At 42.5% G+C, this 22,145-nt stretch overlaps 1 protein-coding gene across 1 annotated transcript in view; it reads left to right on the top strand.

Moving 5' to 3' along the window:
* The first annotated feature begins 6,701 nt into the window (after positions 1-6,701).
* Positions 6,702-22,145, top strand: part of LOC149285364 (E3 ubiquitin-protein ligase RNF123-like) — a 39,078-nt gene continuing 23,634 nt past the window's right edge. The window contains exons 1-18 of the mRNA XM_089495402.1: positions 6,702-6,783; positions 7,747-7,831; positions 10,803-10,882; positions 11,408-11,505; positions 11,584-11,638; positions 11,996-12,081; positions 12,503-12,589; positions 13,244-13,311; positions 14,014-14,139; positions 15,580-15,694; positions 15,862-15,966; positions 16,879-17,004; positions 17,076-17,168; positions 17,443-17,516; positions 18,232-18,349; positions 18,475-18,574; positions 18,850-18,911; positions 19,492-19,563. Of these exons, the coding sequence (XP_089351528.1) occupies positions 6,702-6,783; positions 7,747-7,831; positions 10,803-10,882; positions 11,408-11,505; positions 11,584-11,638; positions 11,996-12,081; positions 12,503-12,589; positions 13,244-13,311; positions 14,014-14,139; positions 15,580-15,694; positions 15,862-15,966; positions 16,879-17,004; positions 17,076-17,168; positions 17,443-17,516; positions 18,232-18,349; positions 18,475-18,574; positions 18,850-18,911; positions 19,492-19,563 (1,632 nt within the window). The remainder of the gene's footprint in view (positions 6,784-7,746; positions 7,832-10,802; positions 10,883-11,407; positions 11,506-11,583; positions 11,639-11,995; positions 12,082-12,502; positions 12,590-13,243; positions 13,312-14,013; positions 14,140-15,579; positions 15,695-15,861; positions 15,967-16,878; positions 17,005-17,075; positions 17,169-17,442; positions 17,517-18,231; positions 18,350-18,474; positions 18,575-18,849; positions 18,912-19,491; positions 19,564-22,145) is intronic.

The following is a 22,145-nucleotide window of genomic DNA, read 5'->3' as shown; positions in this document are numbered from 1 at the left end:
ACGTAAAGGATTACGTGTTGGAGAAGACCCCCGGACACACGTGGGTGAAGGAGAGGTTGGAAACCGTTTGCAAGGAAGATCATGCAGGGGGCGATAAAGTTGAGGGAGCTTGGATTAGTGTAGAGAAGGAAAATCAGAACGATAAACGTGGTTGCAATGATATTGAGGGCTCCGGGCAAGAGGAGCACAGAGAGGTGGGCAGCAAGAAGGATGATAAAGAAAAAGCTGAAAAGGAAGGAGTGATTGAAGATGAGTGTAGAGAAGTGGATAATACATGGAAGCAGAAAAACCGTACGAAGTACCAAAGGAAAGTACCCAAACAAACAGATGAAAGGAATACTGTGAAAAGCGGCGCGATCCTGGTAAGAGAAGGAATTGGGGATGATGTAGGTGAGGAGAGGCAAGTGAAGAATGGAGGCTGCCAAGATCAAGTAGAAGCATTAAAAGTTGGTGAGCATCAGCAAGGAAATGAAAGTTTGAAGGGTAGAAATGGACAGGGCGGAGATGAAGGATTAAAGAATGATAGGGGTCATGGAGGAAGGAGGAGTGTGACAGATGAAGAGAAATTAAAGGATGGAGAGGAGACAGTGGCTGATGGTGAGGAGGGCAGAGTGGCAGCAGATGAAGAGGGGATAGTGGCAGCTGATGAAGGGAGCCATGGCGAGGAGGGCAGAGTGGCGGCTGATGAAGGGAGCCATGGCGAGGAGGGCAGAGTGGCGGCTGATGAAGGGAGCCATGGCGAGGAGGTGACAGTGGCGGCTGATGAAGGGAGCCATGGCGAGGAGGTGACAGTGGCGGATGATGAAGGGAGCCATGGCGAGGAGGTGACAGTGGCGGCTGATGAAGGGAGCCATGGCGAGGAGGTGACAGTGGCGGCTGATGAAGGGAGCCATGGCGAGGAGGTGACAGTGACGGCTGATGAAGGGAGCCATGGCGAGGAGGGGACAGTGGCGGCTGAAGGGAGCCATGGCGAGGAGGGGACAGTGGCGGCTGATGAAGGGAGCCATGGCGAGGAGGTGACATTGACGGCTGATGAAGGGAGCCATGGCGAGGAGGGGACAGTGGCGGCTGAAGGGAGCCATGGCGAGGAGGGGACAGTGGCGGCTGAAGGGAGCCATGGCGAGGAGGGGACAGTGGCGGCTGATGAGGGGACAGTGGCGGCTGATGAAGGGAGCCGTGGCGAGGAGGGGACAGTGGCGGCTGATGAAGGGAGCCGTGGTGAAAAGGGCAGAGAAGTGGATGGAAAGAGCTATGGAGGGGATCTGGAAGGAGGAAAAACAGTGATGGATGGAGAAGATGAAGAATCAGATGCAGTAGACCAGGAAAAAGGGGAAACCGTGGGACTTGGAGGGGACAGGGGTGAAGAGGGTATGATGGATAGGCAGTATGATAGAAAACAGCAGACAAGGAAAGCTAAGGACCCCTGGGAGAGAGGAAAACAAAGTTATGATGCCAATAAAAATGATGTACAACAGAAGAGGCAGAGGCTTGATAATGTGCATCAAATAAACACTGGCACTAAAAACATTGAAAGCAAAAAGACTAACTCTGGACATCTGCAAGAGAAAGTGACTCCAGACTCTCCCAGCCTTCGTCCTACTGGACGGACTTTCTTTACGCAGGAGGAGGATATGGCTATACTGTCATATCTAAGAGACAATGTACCTGCCAGGGGAACAGTGTCTGGTGTTGTTTTGTGGAAGGAAATGGAAGAGAAGCAAGTTGTGAAGAGAACATGGCAGGCAATGAAGGACCGTTATCGGAAACATCTTGCAAAAACAAATCCTTTCTACAAACTACCCAAGTCCCCGTCTCCTCTTGAAAAAAAGACTTCCAAGAATGAGGTGTCTAGTCCAAGAGCCTCGACAAGGAAAACAAGAAAAATGAGTTCCTTTACTTCTGTAAAATGTTCTACTCCAAAAAGGAGTAAGGTGTCTTCATCTGAGGACAGACTTGGATGTAACGGGGAAGAAGAGGAGGAACTTGCTGATCTGACCACCCTCGGCCAACACCAGGATACTGCAGAACATGAAGATGCTATTCAACCCTCGGCAGTATCGAGCGGTGAGTGAATAGGCGTGAACATAAAACTAGCTGGACAGTGTGTTTTTTTGTTTTTTTTTCTTTATGCAATAGCAAATTGTTAACCCCCTGACAACCAATGACATGCTGTAAAAAAACAGTTAACGACAAATGACGTGCCTGCTTTCTACACTTAAACGGTGTTGCTGTAGTGCATCGATGTTGAGGCATTCAGCACCTAAGCTTAAATGGTCCTTAAGGGGTTAAAGAGTTGATTCGATCTTCAGTGCTTACTTGCACCAAGATCATAAAATGCGTTGTCACTTTTCTAACGGATTTCTTTTAAAATACAAAAAACCCCCAAAAAACTGTCCTATGAGCCTCCATTAGGACTTTTTGAGATAATGAAATATCGTGATTGTCTTTTTTTCTGTTAACAGCATTTATTTCATTACTTTCTCTATTATGTTTAGGGATTGAGAAAGTAGCTGATATGAATGAGGACCGTTCCAATGAAGCAGATAACAGCGATTCGGGGGAATTGTGCATATTTGAGATTGCAAACATGGAGTTTGAGGTAGATGATTACGAGAGACTGAATTAGAGCTTATTTCACAGAAAGTGGCACTCCAGCTGCCGTAAGCAAATGATAGCTGTGTGGTCCCTATAAATTTGTGTTGTCCCTTTTTTGCAAATGCATGGGGTGATTCAGCGTCATAGTCTATGTATTGGCCACTTTTCCCCAAAATACGGCTTAATGTTGTGCGGGAGATGTCCATGCACATGACTGGATTGGGAAAACCGCAGGCCGGGTCTGTTTGTACCTCTGTGTGTGTGCGTGGAAAGTGTTCCCTTTGATTTCAATGGAAGCACTTTCTTGCCATTGATTGGCAGCTTCAAGCACGCAAGGTTTGTTGGACTACAGAGGAGGAGGGCAGTGCTGCAGGTTAGTGTGTGTGTGTGTGTGTGTGTGTGTGTGTATATAAAATATATATATATATATATATATATATATATATATATATATAATTTTTTTTGGGATGAAAATTACTAAAGTACTCGGTACGTTAGTGTTAGACTTGGATGCTGGCCAAGTCTTTGTCGGGGGGGGGGGACCTTCGTATTCCATGAATATTTGCCCGTTCTCATGTTCTTTTCAGGCAGATATTCATGTTCGTTTTTTTCTTCTTCTTTGTTTTCTGACGGTTTTCTAGTAGGGATTAATACGGGGTTACGATGCTTTGGCGCCAGGATTTTAAAGGCTCGAAAGACCAACTCAACTGGTCGTCGGCAGGGGCCTCCTCTGTCATCAACTAATGAAGGGCAGCTGCTCTTCATTGGTTGATGCAAGACGAGCCCCCCTGGCTGTGACCAATAGTCTCTCTTACGCCCCTTTAACTCATGTTGCGGAAGCCATTGGTCTCCCCGGGCTTGGGGGAACCAACTTGGCCTGCAGAGACCAATGGCTTCATCTTTTGTTTACCCGCCGCCAAATTAATTTATTTGGTTTGAACAAAGAAAATGCAACATTCATGTACGTTCTCCTGCATACGAATGCACAAGTCTAGTTAATATGCATCCTTCTATAGTAGCCATGTCGGGGACATTAAACTATGCATGTGCAGGTCCATAATTTTTGTTGCTTGTCAATGTGTTCCTTTTTCCTGTCCTCTTCTAGGCTGATGATGCCTCCGAGGCAGTGGCCTCTAAGCAGGGCCCTGGCCTTAAGGAGTTTGTAATGGAAGAGGACTCTGTGACTCCAGAGAGCCAGACACAGGTGGATGAGGTGTCTTCGAGCCCAGATGTTTCTGATGGTGAGGGTCTTAAAGAGGCAATACATGACATGATGGCTGAATTTAATCTCCGCCTGTGTGATGTTACTCAGGCTTTACTTAAGAACAGCGGGGAAGTGGGATCTACAAGATGTTTCTTGCGGACTGGCAGCAGACCTGATGGCTATCCCATTTGGCTGAGGAACGATGATTTAGACCTGGAGAAGGAGGACCCAAAGATACAGAAAAGATTAATAAACAAATATGGAGCTGACAATGTTGCAAAGAGAGTGGCATTTCTGACCAGTTAGAGCGCCATGCTCAAAGAAAACCCCCAAAAATAGTGTGTAGCCTTTGTTCTTTTTAGTTGCATTCCTCAAATGGAAATGTTAAAAAGTTTGGCTTTTTGGTCTGTAAGGAAAATGGCAGCTGCACTTCTTCATGAATCCGGCAAACCTTCCTTTAATGCGGAAAGTACTCTGATTACAGATTTCTAGCTGCAACTTTCCGCCTGTTGTCACTGTTTAATGCATGAGCTACACTGTGTGTAGTCATTGTCTTGGATATACAGAAAAACATGGATGGTTTTGTTACAGGCGTTCGTTATATGGCATTATTCACATCTTAAAGAGCACTTTCACAACGTCAATTGCACACTAATAGGTATTTTTGTTTCCTTCTGGTCTAATACCTTAAAAACTGTTTATTTGGAAACAGTAACGTTAAGTTGTAAATGCTTATGTGTTTTATTGTAATAGTTTGGTTATTGATTAAAAAATCAAAACAAAAAATCTTCATTGTGTCTTTTTTAAGACATTTTGAACTTCACATTTATGAACAGGATGGACGGGGTTAGAAGTATTTTATTTATTTTTTCTCTCTCAAACATTTTAATCTTTCATTTTTTTCCCCTCTATTTTACATTTAGACCAATTTCAAAGTTGTGAGTTCAGTGTTTTTAAAGGGGAATGAGTATAAAATGCACTGCTTTATGCAGTAAATCTAGATTAGCACCGGTTTTATTTCCCTTCCTTTCAATAAACTTCCTTTATCTGGAGACGTAGAGGCTGCCATTGTGGTCAGCTGAAAAAAAAGAAAGCTAATGGCAAAAAACACAAGACTGCACGAGGGGTGGCAAAATCTACAGGGAAAGGGTTGTGTTAAGGTAGGTACAAATGAAAAATCCAAAAGTATTAAAAAACAAAAAAACAAAACACTGCTTAATGATTAAAAATAAAAAGTCACACATCTACCATTAGTGGCACAAGAACACTTTGCATGCAAACTTTTTTTTTTTAATATAAGGACTCAACAGGGTGACATGGCAGGTGAGAAATACATAAATCTATAAAAACGGCACACCTTTCGCACGGTGAAATGTATGAGCTACTATCTCAAGGTAGAGCACGACAGCACTTAAGTCTATTGCTTCCCACGCTTTCCCTTATAAGCAGTCCTTTTATTATGTGGGTCAGCCTAACGGTGGGGGAAAAAAAATTCATTATGTGGCGGTGTGTGGTCCAAGATTCTTTTCTTTTTTTTTTTCTTGGTTAAATGCGGTACGCTAGATACTAGAAGTACTTAAGGATGTTGAGTTCTTTGTTCGGAGGGTATCTGCGCTGCAAGCTTTAAGCTGGTAGTTGACAATTAGAGCCAGTTGACGACACAACCCTTCTATTGTGCTGACACCGCCATTCATCGATCAAACCTGTCAGAACGGCGCATCTCCCCTTTTTTGCGATTTTGGTTCACAATAAAAACGTGACATCCGCTATCTCCCTTTTTAGCGCGTTTGTAAATGCGCCCTGTGTGCGTGAGCTGAGGCCGGTACGTGCACGTCGACCCGACCCGACATGTTTTGTGAATTAAGATGGTAAGTAAACTGGAGGGGTTTTTTTTTTACAAAAAGGCTGCCCTTATAAAAGGATGCCATTCATCGTCTGCTGGCTGTGTGGTCGCGTTAAGTTTTCGCGAAGCGCTACTTAGAAATGCATGGGCGGGCATTCGGCGGGCAAACGCCTCTCCGTGCATGTGATGTTCTCTACTGCCTGTCGGCTTCAGCCGGGGCTCGGTGTGGTGTAAAGTGCTTCCATTGACTTCAAGCAGCCAATCAGCGGCAAGAATTGTCGCAACACGGAGAAGAAGGGACAGTAAATAGTCCATTTAATGACATGAGCATATACCTCTGTTTATACACTGTGTTCCTGAAGCAAAATGCCCTTTGTTACTACTCCATTTGTAGCGTACACATATAACTCGGTTACATTTTTATAGGACCAGGCTCGTTAGGATGACAAGCTTACTTGTGTAATAAGCTAAAACATTTCATTTTGTAAACATTGAAAGGAGGAGAGAAACACGAGATAAACAAGAACGTCTCCTCTGCACTGAACCGATTGCTTAATGTTCAGTTGAGCCGATAAAGCTTACTGGGGAAAAAAAACTTTATTTAAAACGTACAAAATGTTGATGTCGTTTCAGAGCCTAATAAAGTTCATTGAAAAAAAAGTGGCTGTGTACTGGCAGAGTGTGAGGAAAGGTGGGACTGCAGGGAGGTGAGTGGAGGGGAGTACTGACGGGGTGGGTGGAGACACGGGGCACTCGGGGTAGGTGAGTGGGAGACAAAGGAGGAGGGGCAAAACCGAGCTCAGGAAAACAGCACGGGGGCTGGCGGAGGTGAGGAATAAGGCACGGAGGATGTGTTCGTGTGTCGGGTGTGTTTTGCTCTGTTTGACGTGAAGCCTGCTCGCTTCCTTAGATGGCTATTAGAGAAAAGTCTCCAGTGAGTGTGGCTGTGGCAAGTGCTGGGTTTGGGGTCACTAATGATGTCAGACAGCATGACATTATCTGAGGGGGTTGTATGTTTAATATTATTTTTCTTACTTCTAGTTTGCAGTTTAAAGGGACATGGCATCGAGGGGATCGAGTACAGCCGTGACCCGGCGTGACTACAGGCTGACCTGTGAACCTGAGAAGGTTAAGGCCGCAGGTAAATGACATGCTGTGACTTTATTTCAGGCACAAGAGGTCATCTCCTTTAATGACGGTAAACCCGCGGGCGTGTAGCCATGTTATGTATATGCTGTGATGATCATTAGCCTCCTGTGAGCTTTTGCTGGTGTTTTGAGGTGCTGCACACTTCCTCGGTTCTGTCATTTTACCTGCCGACACGTCAACAAACCCGGATCCGCTCCTTATGGCGCCCGACGATTGACGCACCTGATGCAATCTGAACGTCTAACGTATCGGCATGCCAGCGGTGCTCTTATTAAATAGGATGTCCGACTGCAGTTCATAAAGTGTGTCTTTCATTTCCCAGATTCTACCTATGTTATGGTGTTTACTGATTACAAAATGTATATTATGAAACCCACTGGGAGCAGCCATCTTAACTTTACAGTATTATTCGTCCCCATTAATTTGTCTCTAAATTCTGTTCAGTTACTGCTCCCTCTTTTATTGAATTTCATTTAGGCAGCGTTTGTAAGGGTGTGAGATGGAATAAGGGAGATAACATCATGTCAGGAAATTAATTCTGCCACCTTTGTCCCTTACATTGAAACCTAATGCTTCCAAGGCAATTGCACCGATTGCAAAACAAAAAGCAATGTAATTAATGAATTTAAGTATCCTAAACGTAGCGGCGCTTTAACGTTTTCCAGGCACGTGGCGTAGAATCCGAAGGGTCTTCCTATCAGACACTCATGTTCCAAACGGTGGAGCTTTGGTCATTGTCTTTGCTGCTCGCTGGCGGCTTTGGATATGTGCAGAAGCGTAAAAAATTTAGTTACGCTGTGTTTTTCAAGGAACAAATATCTTTAACTTTGACTAATGAGTTGCACTTATTTCCTATTGCCTGCTTCTACAAATATATAAAAAAAATTCTACTTTTTGCTTTTCCACGAAACAAGAATACTGATAGCAGCGGTAAAAAGTTTCTTCTATTCTGCAGGGATTGTGAATGAGAAACTCTTGAGCCAGTATCTGCATAGGATATTCCCAGCAACAGAGGGAACGCAGCACAGTGCAGCTTACAGGTAAAGCTTGACACATAAACCGTATCGCACGTAGCTTTTACGCGTGAACCGTATCGCACGTAGCTTTTACGCGTGAACCGTATCGCACGTAGCTTTTACGCGTGAACCGTATCGCACGTAGCTTTTACGCGTGAACCGTATCGCACGTAGCTTTTACGCGTGAACCGTATCGCACATAGCTTTTACGCGTGAACCGTATCGCACGTAGCTTTTACGCGTAAATAGTATCGCACGTAGCTTTTACGCGTAAACAGTATCGCACGTAGCTTTTACGCGTGAACCGTATCGCACGTAGCTTTTACGTGTGAACGGTATCGCACGTAGCTTTTACGCGTGAACGGTATCGCACGTAGCTTTTACGCGTGAACGGTATCGCACGTAGCTTTTACGCGTGAACGGTATCGCACGTAGCTTTTACGCGTGAACGGTATCGCACGTAGCTTTTACGCGTGAACGGTATCGCACGTAGCTTTTACGCGTGAACCGTATCGCACGTAGCTTTTACGCGTGAACGGTATCGCACGTAGCTTTTACGCGTGAACGGTATCGCACGTAGCTTTTACGCGTGAACGGTATCGCACGTAGCTTTTACGCGTGAACGGTATCGCACGTAGCTTTTACGCGTAAACGGTATCGCACGTAAGCAGTATCGCACATAGCTTTTACACGTAAGCAGTATTTTCGCTTTGCTGGCACCAGGAGTGGGGGGGGGGGTGGGGGGATGTATTGAAGCGGTTCAGTGGAGTGTTTTACATAGGGGACTACACCTCCCCCCCCCCATCAAACTGTACTTGCCCTGCTTGTTTTCGGCTATTTTTTGCTTAAAAATATGAGTATTGCTCCCGGTTTGGTAGCTGTAAAGGTGAGTGTCTAAGGCTAAATTGTGAGATGTGTGATCAGATTAATAATCTTTAAGTTACGTTCTGATGATGATGATGTTAAATCTACACCCATGTAAAGTTAAGGGAATGCCTCTTCTTTTTAGGGATATTGTGTTACATTTACATATCACATAAACATTGTTTCTTTAACATATGCGAAAGCTTTGCATAGTTTTGTTTTCGTGGCTTGTGGTTTGCTTGCCGGATTAGTCGGTGACATCATTAGCGATGATGTGTCCTGCCTGCACAGCCGCAATTAGCTGAGCCTTACAGTACTAGCTAGAGGTCATGCAGGAATAAGGATACGTGTGTGACACCGAGAAGGACTTTTGAAGTATTTTTCACTTGGCTTTGACATTTCGGCTTGTGTTTTGTGTCGTAGCTTTGCCACTGGCAGTACAATTACATAGCATTTCTGTAGTACATATTTATATTTGCCCACAGCCATGCCACCGTATTTTACTCTGGTATTTGGAAGCGTATTTTTAGGTAGGAAACAATCCATATGCTGGTGAATTTATCAATAAAAATGCAGCATTGCATATAAATATAACCCATATAATACATATTTCCATAGAAACATTTCCACGAGGAGCACTGATCAGATACACGGACAGCTGTCACATGCGCCGGCTCTCTGCCCAAGCATGAGCGCTGGCACGGTGTATGCCGGCTATTAGCCTCTTTTTTTTACTCTTGTACCTTAAGGTCAGTTATGAACCCAGCGGTGCCCTGGCATGCCCTCTCCGTCGACTCCTAGCCAGGCCAGGGTGCCAGCATTAACCAATGAGGGTTTTCGCAGCTTTATAGAGGGTGATTCTCAGAGAACACAGGGAGGTATTTATATATCATTCAATATATATAAATTGAATAATACAAAGTTTTATACTTTCTAGGTGTTTTATTCATAAGGTTTTACGCCTTAGCTACCTTTTTATAGTTTTTTTCCTTTTTTTTTTTTTTTATTTTCTTTATTTTTTTTCCAAAGCTTACTTGGTGGGAAAACAGGATTTTGTGATGAAATTACAGGAACATTGAAACTCCCCATTGTTCTGCGTTTGATCATCATCATCATAACTTTCAATTGGCCGCAGCAACAACAAAAAAGTGCAGGGTTTGTGGGCGCTGTTAGGGGTTTGTTGAGGGTTAAATGTATTCCCTTCCATAAATACTGGCCGCCTGCTGTCCTTCAACAGTTCTAAAAATAAACAGTTCTTTAATCTTCTTCTTGAATTACAGCACAGACTGGTTTGTGCTGCTGGGATATATAGTGAGGGCACAAATAGTGTAACCCTTTCACTGCCAGAGGGATACTGAACCATTTTTCTTCTGGGTACGAAAAGTTATGCCTAGTGTTATACCACTGCCTTCGCAAGCTCAAGCATTTCAATTTATTATATCTGTTTAATCGTCAAGTGTTCAGAAAGCGGTTAAAACTGACATGATGCTTGCTTTTGCAAAACAAAAGCTTTAAATAACATTTACTTTATCTCTGCCATCTATATAGTTGGTATAGACATCAGTGACAGACGTATGACCTATGATCTCTCTAGGTGTTACATTCGAAGCGTGTGTGTCTCTTATGAGCAAAAGAAGTGAGAAACACCATTTTGGTGTCATTAAGTGGGATATCTCATGAAAAAAGAACGTTTGTTCTCGATTATAAAATACAGTAACATCGATTATCACTGACAGCCTGGTTTTATCCCGATTTGTTCCAATAAACTTCCATTATCTGCAGCCCTGGAGGCGGCCATTGTTGTCAGTCATGTGATATTTTGGGTGAGTTTCGTGCTCAAACACATGAGCTGACAGTGATGACGGTGGTTAATTTGCCTTCCATAGACTTTCATTAGTCCGTGTCTGACGATGTTAAAAAGAGCCTTTCTATTATTTTACACAGAAATCAGAAGATTAGGAGTCGATAGATTGGGCTAAGATAACAAATACAAATCGTTAATATGTAGCTGATTGAAGCATATTATATTAGAAAAATATATATATTTATTCAATAACAATATTTATTCAATCTGATACCAGTAGTAAAAAGAATAGTCTAAATTCCCCTTTAATATCTTTACCATTTACAGGAAACCCCTCACCTTTCACAACCTGGATGAACGCTTGGAGAGGCTTCTGTCAGCGGGGGATTCAACTGAGGAGAATATCGGTGAGGAAACAACTGATATATTTTATTTAACCGTAATAGATGGAGACTTAGACCCAGTGCATCTAGTAGATGAGGTCCCTTTTAGTTTGGGTGGTGGGGGTTTGGTAACAAGACCCGTGTGCTTGCAGATGAAGTGCTGACACAGCTTGCAGTGGAAGTGCTTTCCTGACACTGATTGGCTACTAGCAGCAGCCAATCAGTGGCAAGAATAACTTACCTTATGGAGAAGCTGTAGCAGAAAACCTCTTCCTTGGTCTGATATTTTATTTATCTTTTAAAACCTTTTTAAAGAATACATAGTGAGGTTGTCGTTAGACTGTCCGTTTTTTTTTTATATATATAATAATATTAATACATAAAAACATTGTAATGTTACACATACGTTGATGTATAAAAAGGTGCTAGAAAGGTATGCAGTCTTACACGGCAAGTGTGCTTAAATGATTTTAGGTTTTAATGTTTTGAAATGTGTGGTTTGCTGTTCCTCTATGAAGTATAAGTGAGAATTACTTATTTCTACCCCAGATCAGGTTGCTGATGGACGTCTAGGATCTTCCACAGTGGTGCTCGATCACACCAGTGGCTTCGAGGGATTGTTGTTGGTAGATGACGACCTCTTAGGGGTATGATGGAAGAAGACCCTGGCCTCCTAAATTCATGCTGACAAAAGCACATTATCTGACAGCTGTCTTTTTCTACAGGTTATAGGGCAGAGTAATTTTAGTTCCATTCGAGCTACGACTTGCGTATTCAAAGGTGAGAAGAGAGTAAAGGATAACTTAAACTTTTAGAAGGCAAAGGTTGCTATCTCTACCAGTGAATGATCCAAACACATCATATACTATTGTCCTTTATGGCTGCTTCCAAAAGCCAACATGACTTTAGGAATTATGAGATCCAACAGCCACGTTCTTCCTTATTTCACTTGTGGAGTCTTAAAAACACCCCCAAAACATTTCCGTTCTGTATAGACCAGTTCTACCTGTCTTTAAGTCCTGATAGATTTATTAGTGAACATTTTTACCGGTATCGGCAGCCTGAAAATTGCCTCTCAACCTTTTTTTTGCTTTCCTTTATTTCGTTCTCTTATCTATGTCCTGCGTTTCCCATCAGGGAAGTGGCTTTATGAAGTCCTCATCTCCTCGCAGGGTCTGATGCAGATCGGATGGTGCACCCTGAGCTGCAGGTTTAACCAGGAGGTATGATACTTTTCTTAGTAAACAGTGTCTTCAACCAAATGGGCATGGCTGATGCAAACTGGAGTTAAGGGTGTTTGTGTAGTGCCTTATAACAAAATTTACTGGCCGTTATTGAATGTTGCAACTTTGCTCATTCTATCTTAATATGCCACAAAGCAGCATAATAGCTATCATTTGGGAGAGCAGTCGAGATGAAGGGTGCTTTTTAAATAGATCATTTGTTTCTGTCATGAAAGGTAAGTTTTAAACATGCTTAACATGCCTAATTACAGTTTAAATGATGTTGTCTTTTTTGCATTTGTGTTTGGTCCACATTTTTTAAGTGGTGTTAAAAGCTAACTGTCCTGTGTAAGGGATCATCTTAATATTGCCAAGAGGTTTGAAGGCATAAAGGTCACTGAAAGTGCTTTTCTCTGCACAGGAAGGGGTTGGAGACACTCCAGACTCGTATGCCTATGACGGTAACAGAGTCCGCAAATGGAATGTAACCACTACAAATTATGGCAAGGTAAGACGTTACTCTTACTGTGTATTATGTCAGATGTTCTTGTTAATGTACATTTAAGGCTTTTCATTTCCATAAGAGGTAGTGTGCTGTGAGATAAGTCTCGCGGAGACCTTCACAATATGTGACATCTGTCTAGCAATGGGAACCAATGAGGGTTTATTCACTACAAGTCTGTAGGTATCGTGTGAAGGCAGATCTCAAAGGTTGTGCTCAAGCAGTAGAGGAGCTATTTGTCAGGGACCTGATTCGGAAAAGCTGCACTCCATTGGGGTGTATTTACTTAACTGGGAGTTCATCATTTCAACTCTCAGAATGCATTATGAAAGACCAACCCAAAGATCTTCACCTCTTCATCTGGGAAGAGTTAAGGAAAGTCATGTCGTAGATTTAGCTGTATTTTATGCTGGGTCAGCTTCATAGTGTATAGTGAAGTCAAGGAGCAGAAGTGTTGAAATCCTTCTTCCTTATTTAGTTAATGCACCTCATAAACATTAAATACAGGTTCTGTAGCATAAATGAGGTACTGGATAAGTTTGTCTGAGTGGAGTCTGATACGCTTGCCTTTTCAATGTTATATTGCATAGTTTCAATCTGTGTTCTGTATATTGTTATATCGTGGTCTAAGTCAATATTTTCTTTTGTTCTTTTCTTTAGTCCTGGGCTGCTGGTGACATAGTCAGTTGTCTTATTGACCTGGACGAAGGAAACATCTCGTTCTGCCTGTAAGAAACACACATGGGGTTTTAGGATTATCTTTGCAGAGGGCTATGTGTCATTTAAGTGGAACTGTCAAAATACAAAATAAGTGCTAAGTTGTAGTGGGGAAATAAAGTCTGCCATGTTTTTTTGTCACATATATACAGCAACATATTCCGGCCTGCTGCAAAAGGGTAGATTGCCCTCTCCGGTCATCAGACCCTCAGTATACTCATTTACACTATGGAGGCACGTGCCGGCACAAGTCTTCACAGCCTGCATTCAAAGACCTCATATCTTGTTAATGAGAATGGTGGCTGCAAAGAGGGTGCTTTTGGCTGCTACCCAGGGTCAGGCCTGAGGCAAATAAAATAAACCATTTTCGATACAAGTGAGAACATCTGCATTTAGGGATACGTCTATATATTAAGTCTATATGCATATATCTTGAAAGCACTTACATATGCATAGCTTCCCACTCTTTTATGTGGTCCGATTCTTACCTCTGATTGGCTACTTTATATGCGTATGCGTATAGTCAGCCAACAGAGCTATTCAGACATGGAATGTGATTGGCCGCACATAAGGCTTTTACATAAATGATGCAGCGCTCCAATTCTCATTATGTGACCAGTAATGGTACCCAGGTTCTCGTTACATGAATGGTGATGACTGTTAATTTGTGCATGAGCTTTGCGTGACTGTATTTATCAAACTTTCTTCTGTAGGAATGGGGTTTCGCTGGGCACAGCCTTCAGTGACATCTCACGAGGATCAGGAATGGCTTATTTTCCAGCGATCAGCCTGTCATTTAAGGAGTCTGTGGCATTTAACTTTGGTTCCCGTCCTCTTCGGTATCCTTAATCAGTTCTTTGTCTGGTAAAGAAAGAAAAAAGATCATTGATTTTGTCTCCATTGGACCTTCCTGTACACTTAGGAAGGATCTAAACCTTTTTCAGGATATATCAGCACTTTTTGTCATTGTTGCATATACTGTATAGAAGTGGGCTTTTCCAAGGACTGAATTTAACAACCAATTTAGACACCTAACACTAAAGCAAATATTTACTTTACATTACACTTGTTAGTAGTAAATAAAATACAAGTGTTGTGGAAAACGAAAAAAAAAAAATTCCCTTTTTGTCTACGGAAACAAAATCATTATAATATAAATTTGCTTTAGGTTTTACATTGACTTAGTCCTAAGGATAACTCCTTTAGTCTTCTATTAGTGACACTGGATGAATATATATATATATACCCCCGTATTGGCTCGAATATAGGCCGCACCCCCACTTTAAAGACTTAAAGTGGGGGGAAAAAGTGTGACCTATATTCGAGCCAATACGGTGTATATATATATATATATATATATATATATATATATGTGTGTATATATTGTGACAGGGAACAGGGCATTGTGGTGGATAACATGTACATTTCCCACAAAATACTGCAGTGCAATGTATTCGATAACCCCAGGGAGAATGTTTTGTTACCAGCAAAGTAATGGTAATGTTGTAGTTATGTTTGGGTCCCTGGGGTGGAGCATTTGGAGAGAAGGGAGGGCCAGTGCTCCACTCCACAGTTTACTTGCAGCAGGTGATGCAGCCAGTCCAGGAGTTCTGGTTCAGAGATTTACTCACCTGTTACCAATGAGCAGCAGGGGGCTGCTACAAAAAGGAGCCCTGTAAGTTAGTCAGGTGAGAAGCATACAAGCAGTGAGTGAGACTGCATTTTCTCCTAACAAATCTGCTGAACGGTTCCTAAACGAAAAAGGTCTGTGCTAAATGTTTTTTTGTTGGTAGCGGGTAAGCCGTCCAACGATAGTTTGTTTGTCAGTAAGTGCTCAGAGAGCAAGGCTTTTCTTTTTGTTTGTTTTATTTATGTTTGTTTACAGACCTTTTAATAAAAAGGACTACAATTCTAAAAATAATTCAGCCTTATGTGGTATTTCAAACCTTAAGACTGTGTGGTTACATGATCCCAGCTCACAATATATATATGTATATGTATATATGTGTGTGTAACCAAATTTGTTCATAAAAATATCAATTAAACACTAAACACTAATTCCTTAAAAATTACAAAAAAGAGCAACTTCAAGGAACCCGTTTGGCACTGTGTTCAAGTGTTAACATTTTTTCGTGAATAAAATTGATTAGTTCTTATATGCACTTATATATTTGTATCAGTGCAGGACACAAAGAAATCAACACGTTTTTAGTAATCGTATAAACTAGTTCATATTGTGAAACTCCATTCCACTTCAGATCCTTAACAAGGCTATGCAGGTATCCTATTGAGGGTTTTCGTCCTCTGCAGGACCCTCCAAGAATTGACTTGCTTAAATCCCAAAGACTGTTGGGTTATCTGAAGAACGTCCTCAGCACTGGCATAGACATTCAGGTATATTCACTCAATAAGGGATCATCCTTCTGGAGCAAAGTAGTCTCGCTGTGTAGACATTGTGCTCTTATAAAATAAGTGGTTACAATGGCAAGTAAACAGGGTAAATGGACTGGGAGGGTGTATTGGTGATGCCATCCAGTGGAATCATTCTGCTGTCTTCACAGGAGGGAGAACTGGTTGATCGGGATCCATGCGTGTGGCAAATGCAAGGGGAACCCACAGTCCTGATAACACTGGCGCATATATTCAACCACTTTGCCCCTCTTATGGTGAGTACTAGTACTTTCTATTGCTCGAGTAGTCCTTTGTTTGTGTTGCCTTTTAGTCATCCTCTTAATCAAAGGTTTTAACTAAATGCGTTCACTTAATCCACTTTACAAAATATCTAGTATAAGTTTAATTGTGAAAGTAAATTGTACTGTATGATTAACCCATTTTCCCCATCCAAACAGTAATATGAAAATCGGTTTTCTCAACTTTATAGCATGTATAGATAGTAAATAGCATTAATTTGTAATGAGGCTTTACTCTCCTTATAAGTCTTGGGTCCAGCTGATATAAACTGTAAATATATACTTTGTGGTACATTTGTTTGAAGATACACATTGCTTGACATAGACTAAAGGGTAATGACCTCTATGGAGTATGGAGCGGCGTGTGTCTTTTACACTTAATTCAGATTTAAATGCGCAAGCTCTTTTTACTTTTGTTAAAATAATGTGTGCTTGTGTTTCCTCCATGGAGTTGCTTACATGGCATCTGTGCCCCCCCCCTCCCCCCGTGCCGGAGTTCCGGACGGTATATGTTTTCTCAGGGTTCTCTAATCTTGTATAAGTTGTATTACCCCTGGAATGGTCATGTATTTTTATATATCCTTTTATGTTTTTTTATGATAGACTCACCGTGTTATATATATATATATTTTTTTTAAATACTCAGAGATTACCTCTGCTACTGTACCACCTGCCAGACAGTGTTTAATTTGCATGTGTTATGGAACAAAAAACTAAGTAAACTATGAGAATACTTGTGCTTGGGCGGCAATCTTGTATATTTCTATTTTTCTAATTTTACTTCAACAAGTCCCTAGCTGATTGTTCCAAGTGTTTGTACTTGCCACCATTCATCTCCATGCAAATTGTGGGGGATTGATTGGATTATTTGTTGTCTTTTCTGTTTAGTGCAAGGTGTACCTAGTGGAGGAAGTTCTGATGAACTTTCTTCTGGGGATCCTGGAAGGAGGGGGATCTGTAGACGAACATCCGCTCATCCAGCATCTGTTGGACTTAATGTGGCTCCTAATGGAGGTTGGTATTGAATCATGGTAGGTAAATGGAAGCATATATCCAATGTGTGTTAATGCAGAGCCTCCCCACAGGATTATGAAATACACGAGTGCCTCAAGCAGTTGATGATGTCCCTCCTTCGAGCGTATCGCTTCTCTCCTATAGTTCCTGATCTGGGGCTTCAGGTAGGGCTTACGGTCTTCAAGCTATTCTTATTCACTGTTTTACATTTTAGATCAAACCCTTTTTCCCCCTTTAATTGTTGCTTTTCTTGCTAAACAAACATTTGTGGATGCTGGGTGGATTCAATCTTAACTTGATGCTGGGGAATTAAGAGGGGAGAGAGCATTACTGTGAACCTTTAGGAGCTGGTCCGGGTCTAGGAACCCTACAATTTGACTTATGTAGTAGCAGTTATCATGTACCCCTTTGTCAAATTGTCCTGTTATATCTGTGCAGATTCACTACCTCCGTCTTACTATCGCCATTCTGAGACATGAAAAGTCTCGCAAGTATCTGCTGAGCAATGTTCTGTATCCTTTACATGCAATAAGGTTGCAATACAGTGGAAGTTGTGTGGATCGTGAGAGAACTAGCTTTTCATTTCCTCGTATAGATGAACCTGGTGACTATATCTGCCTACTCCGTCCCTGAGCTACCTGTATACTACACTGTTGCATTCATTTGGTCTTAATTTTTGTCAACATTTAGTCGCAATTTCTTTTGCCGTGAAATAGTTTGAAATAGTTTAAACGTGAAACTGCTTGTACGATTGAAATCCTCTTTAAGTAACAGCTTAATTTAATAATTTTGTTCATTCAGCAGAAATGAGTAGTGTTTATGCACACATATGAAGAGTCACGTTGGCTATGTATATGTATATATGTGTGTATGTATGTGTGTGTGTATATATATATATATATATATCTCTATAGGTTTTATATCTATAGGATTTATAGATAGAGCCTGGATGATTTTAGTGTTTGCAGGTTGGAGAGCATGTGTGTCCTCGTTTACCTACATCATGATTAGAATCTGAATTGTTGAGCTCTTCTCCCTTTGCTGATTGTGTCTATGTGTCTTTCATAATCACTCCATATTACTTTGGGGGGGGGGGGGGGAAGGTAAAAATCTGATTTATTTGCACTTTTTTTACATTCTCGTTTACAAATGCGTTCGATTTTATGCATAAATTTAAAATTGGAACATAGTTCTGCCCCAGACCCGTCCTTAACCGGTAAAACACAGATTCGATGTACTTCGATCGGTTGTGTTCTTCTTTATTAAAAGTCCTTTGCGTGTTGAAGAAGCTGGTCTCCAAGAGCTGATTCCAACCACGTGGTGGCCCAACAGATTCAACAAAGAGGTGACTAGGACACGCAACCTGTACCAACACAATACAATATCTACTGGACACCTGGCCTTTCTGTTGTCTGTTTTTTTTTGTTTTTTTTTGAAAAAAGTTTGCCTCATGAACAATGTTTCTTTCAGGGGAAAGAAATCAAAGATCCTTCGGAAGAAAGTGGGGAGGACCGTCTGAGGAGAAGGGCCTACGAACGAGGCTGCATGAGGCTTAAGAAACGCATTGAAGGTGATTGACATATTTTGATATTCTGACTAGGTTAAACTCCTTAATTAGGGAAGAGTTTAAAGCAGTTGAAGTTGAAAAGTGATTATAGGACAAAGTTTGAAACAGTCTTATCACCATGGCTACTACTCCAGTGGTCCAGTAGAAAATGTGTTTGGTTTCTGTGGTGACAAGACCACATTGCAAACTCTACACTAAAATATATTTTCTACGCACTATAGTTTTTAACACGGATCGTATTTGTACGTAGTGATTCTAACGCTTTGTTTCCTTCTTAGTGGTGGAAGACTTACAGGTCCAGATCTTGAAGCTGCTGTTAAATAACAAAGATAAAGGAGGGGTAGGTGAACGCAAAGCGAGAAATCACATATTTTACAGAAAGACTAGATCAGAAGCTCACAAAAAGTCTAGATCGGGGAATGTAAGGGGTAGTGAGTGAATGCATGATTACAAACTCTGGGAAATAAGTTAATGAGGATAGGGTTTATTGAGACAGCAGGATAAGGTACACTTCTGTGACACAGAATATGAAACTTTGGAATCACACATGGAAACAATGAGGGCCACATAATTTTGTAAAGAAGCACATGGATCACAAACCTAGAAAATAGCAGTAAAACCGTACTGAAAAGGTGCCAAACATGTTAATAAATTGTGCTATGTGCAAAACTTTGGAATAATGACTCCATAAATGTAGTGGAATCAAAGAGCAAAGAAATTGGCAAAGTGAAGACAGAAATTTTGGTCTAATAAATGATGATTTGGTTTGCTGGCTAAGTGGGGTATTTCTAGCCTCACAGTTTTTAGTTTTTTCTTCTGGGTTTAAATGTCCTTTACAATCTTAGTGAGCACTTTCAGTGCTTTAGTTATTCAAAGTATTTCACAGATATGTATCCCTAATATTATTTTATTTCCCACAGGGTGAAGCATCCAGGTACATCCTTCTAAATAAGTTCAGAAAGTTCCTGCAGGAAAACGCTAGCAACAGAGGGGTGAGTTGTTGTCTAAATGACCGCTGTCTAATAGATTGTGATTACTCATCTCTTGGTTCTAGCCCATCTGTGCACCATCTTAAAACCCAAAGGGGACTGTAGCATCCCAAGATGAAAAAATATACCAGTTCACGGGTAACAATTTTGATTCAGCTAGCAATTCTCTGAAAACGCATTCAAAGTCGCCGTCTGGGCATGGTGGGGTTTGTAATGAGGCAAGCGTACCTAAGAAAGGAGAAAAATATAGTTAAAATGATACCATTTATTGACTGTAATAAGTTGGCTGTATTAATTCAGTATTTGTGAGAAGATTATAAATGGGATGAATATATTTTTTTCTGGTTGATGGTATGTCTGTGGGAATTGAACCGTTTGTGTAGTGCTTGTCCTGTTTCTCCCACATACACCGCTGTTGGGCATTTCACACGCGTAATGAGGTACGCAACCTTGGATGGTTTCCACTAGGGCTGCAACTAACGATTATTTTAATAATCGATTAGTTGGCCGATTATTTTTTCGATTAATCGGATAAAAAAAAACAATATGCAAATTTTTTGTTTAAAATAATTTAATGAACTGGATGTTAAAAAACAACTTAAAATTTACATTAACATTCTTATTTTGTTATGATGTAATAAAAAAACAATATTTTCAAAGTACAAAAACCCAAACACAATATTTATGAAACAAAATAACCCCAAACATTCTGAAAAGAGGTGGACTATTACTGTTCAAGAAACTTTGCACCCAGCACTTTGCACCCAGCCCTGGCACTTTGCACCCAGCACTTTGCCCCACCCCTGGCACTTTGCACCCGGCACTTTGCCCCAGCCCTGGCACTTTGCACCCAGCACTTTGCACCCAGCCCTGGCACTTTGCACCCAGCACTTTGCACCCGGCACTTTGCACCCAGCCCTGGCACTTTGCACCCAGCCCTGGCACTTTGCACCCAGCACTTTGCACCCAGCCCTGGCACTTTGCACCCAGCACTTTGCACCCAGCCCTGGCACTTTGCACCCAGCACTTTGCACCCGGCACTTTGCACCCAGCCCTGGCACTTTGCACCCAGCCCTGGCACTTTGCACCCAGCACTTTGCACCCAGCACTTTGCACCCAGAACTTTGCACCCAGAACTTTGCACCCAGCCCTGGCACTTTGCACCCGGCCCTGGCACTTTGCACCCGGCCCTGGCACTTTGCACCCGGCCCTGGCACTTTGCACCCGGCCCTGGCACTTTGCACCCGGCCCTGGCACTTTGCACCCGGCCCTGGCACTTTGCACCCGGCCCTGGCACTTTGCACCCGGCCCTGGTACTTTGCACCCGGCCCTGGCACTTTGCACCCGGCCCTGGCACTTTGCACCCGGCCCTGGCACTTTGCACCCGGCCCTGGCACTTTGCACCCAGCCCTGGCACTTTGCACCCAGCACTGGCACTTTGCACTGTGCCCCTGCACCCAGTCTCCAACTCTGCCCTGCCCCCACACTCACACCCTGCACCCAGTCTCCAACTCTGCCCTGCACCCCCACCCCCACTCTGCCCTGCACCCAGTCTCCTGCCCTGCCCCCACACTCACACCCTGCCCTGCATCCCCACCCCCACCCTGCCCTGCACTCAGTCTCCTACCCTGGCCTGCCCCCCCCACCCCCACTCTGCCCTGCATCCCCTGAAACCCCACCCCCACCCCCGCGAACCGCTCTGTGCGAACGGAGCCACTCGCACAGAGCGAACCGCAACTAAAAGAAGGCGCGTGTAGCGGAAGCGGGGAACGCTCGCGGAGGTAAGTAAAAGGAGCCGAGTGCTCCAACAACTAATCGATCACTCGATTAATCGATAACGGAAATCGTCGACAACTATTTCCGTTATCGATTATTATCGATTTTATCGATTCGTTGTTTCAGCCCTAGTTTCCACGTAAAACAGCCATTCTTTGTGGTGCAAGTGTAAGCCTGGCATTAGTATGTATTCTGTGTGAAGGGTGGGCCCCACAATCCATTGCATGTGTGTGGGGTTGCTTGTAGTTTCCTCGATCTTGCTTCCATTTGTGGATTGTAGGTTACCACTAATGGCACTTGATCTCTTTTTATTTTGGCTTCTGGTGTCTCAGAAGGTTTTCTCTACGAGAGTCTTTGATTTTTACACTGTACCCATAGTTGATGAACTCCTTCCTGAGATTATGGAGTTTATCCTGGTCTGTAGAATCCGAACAGGTTATATCTGATGGCTTTACTTTAGATTATTGAGGTTTTGGTATGTTTGGGATGGAAAACAGTTGTGTTTCAGGTAGTTTGGTCTATTTGTTGGTTACAGTAGGAAAACCATCAGTTTTTACACTAGTGGTTTGATGTGAGAGGTGGTGATGTAGTCCTCCTCCAGTATGGTCATGAACAGATTGGCATATTGTGGTGCCATTTGTGTGCCCATTGCAGTCCCCATTCTTTGGATGTAAAAGTCCTGTCCAACTATGGAGTAGTTGTGGTTGAGTATAAACTTTATTAGTTTTTGTTATGGGTTCCATTCCTAGGTTCTCCTGCGCCGGGTATTTGCGGCATGCTGCTATACCGTCACAATAGGGAATGTTGGT

This window comes from Sceloporus occidentalis, unplaced genomic scaffold (genome assembly GCF_023333645.1).
Source record: "Sceloporus occidentalis isolate IW3139 unplaced genomic scaffold, rSceOcc1.0.p SCAF_79, whole genome shotgun sequence".
Lineage (NCBI taxonomy): Eukaryota > Metazoa > Chordata > Lepidosauria > Squamata > Phrynosomatidae > Sceloporus > Sceloporus occidentalis.
This window is presented reverse-complemented; position numbering and strand designations above follow the sequence as displayed.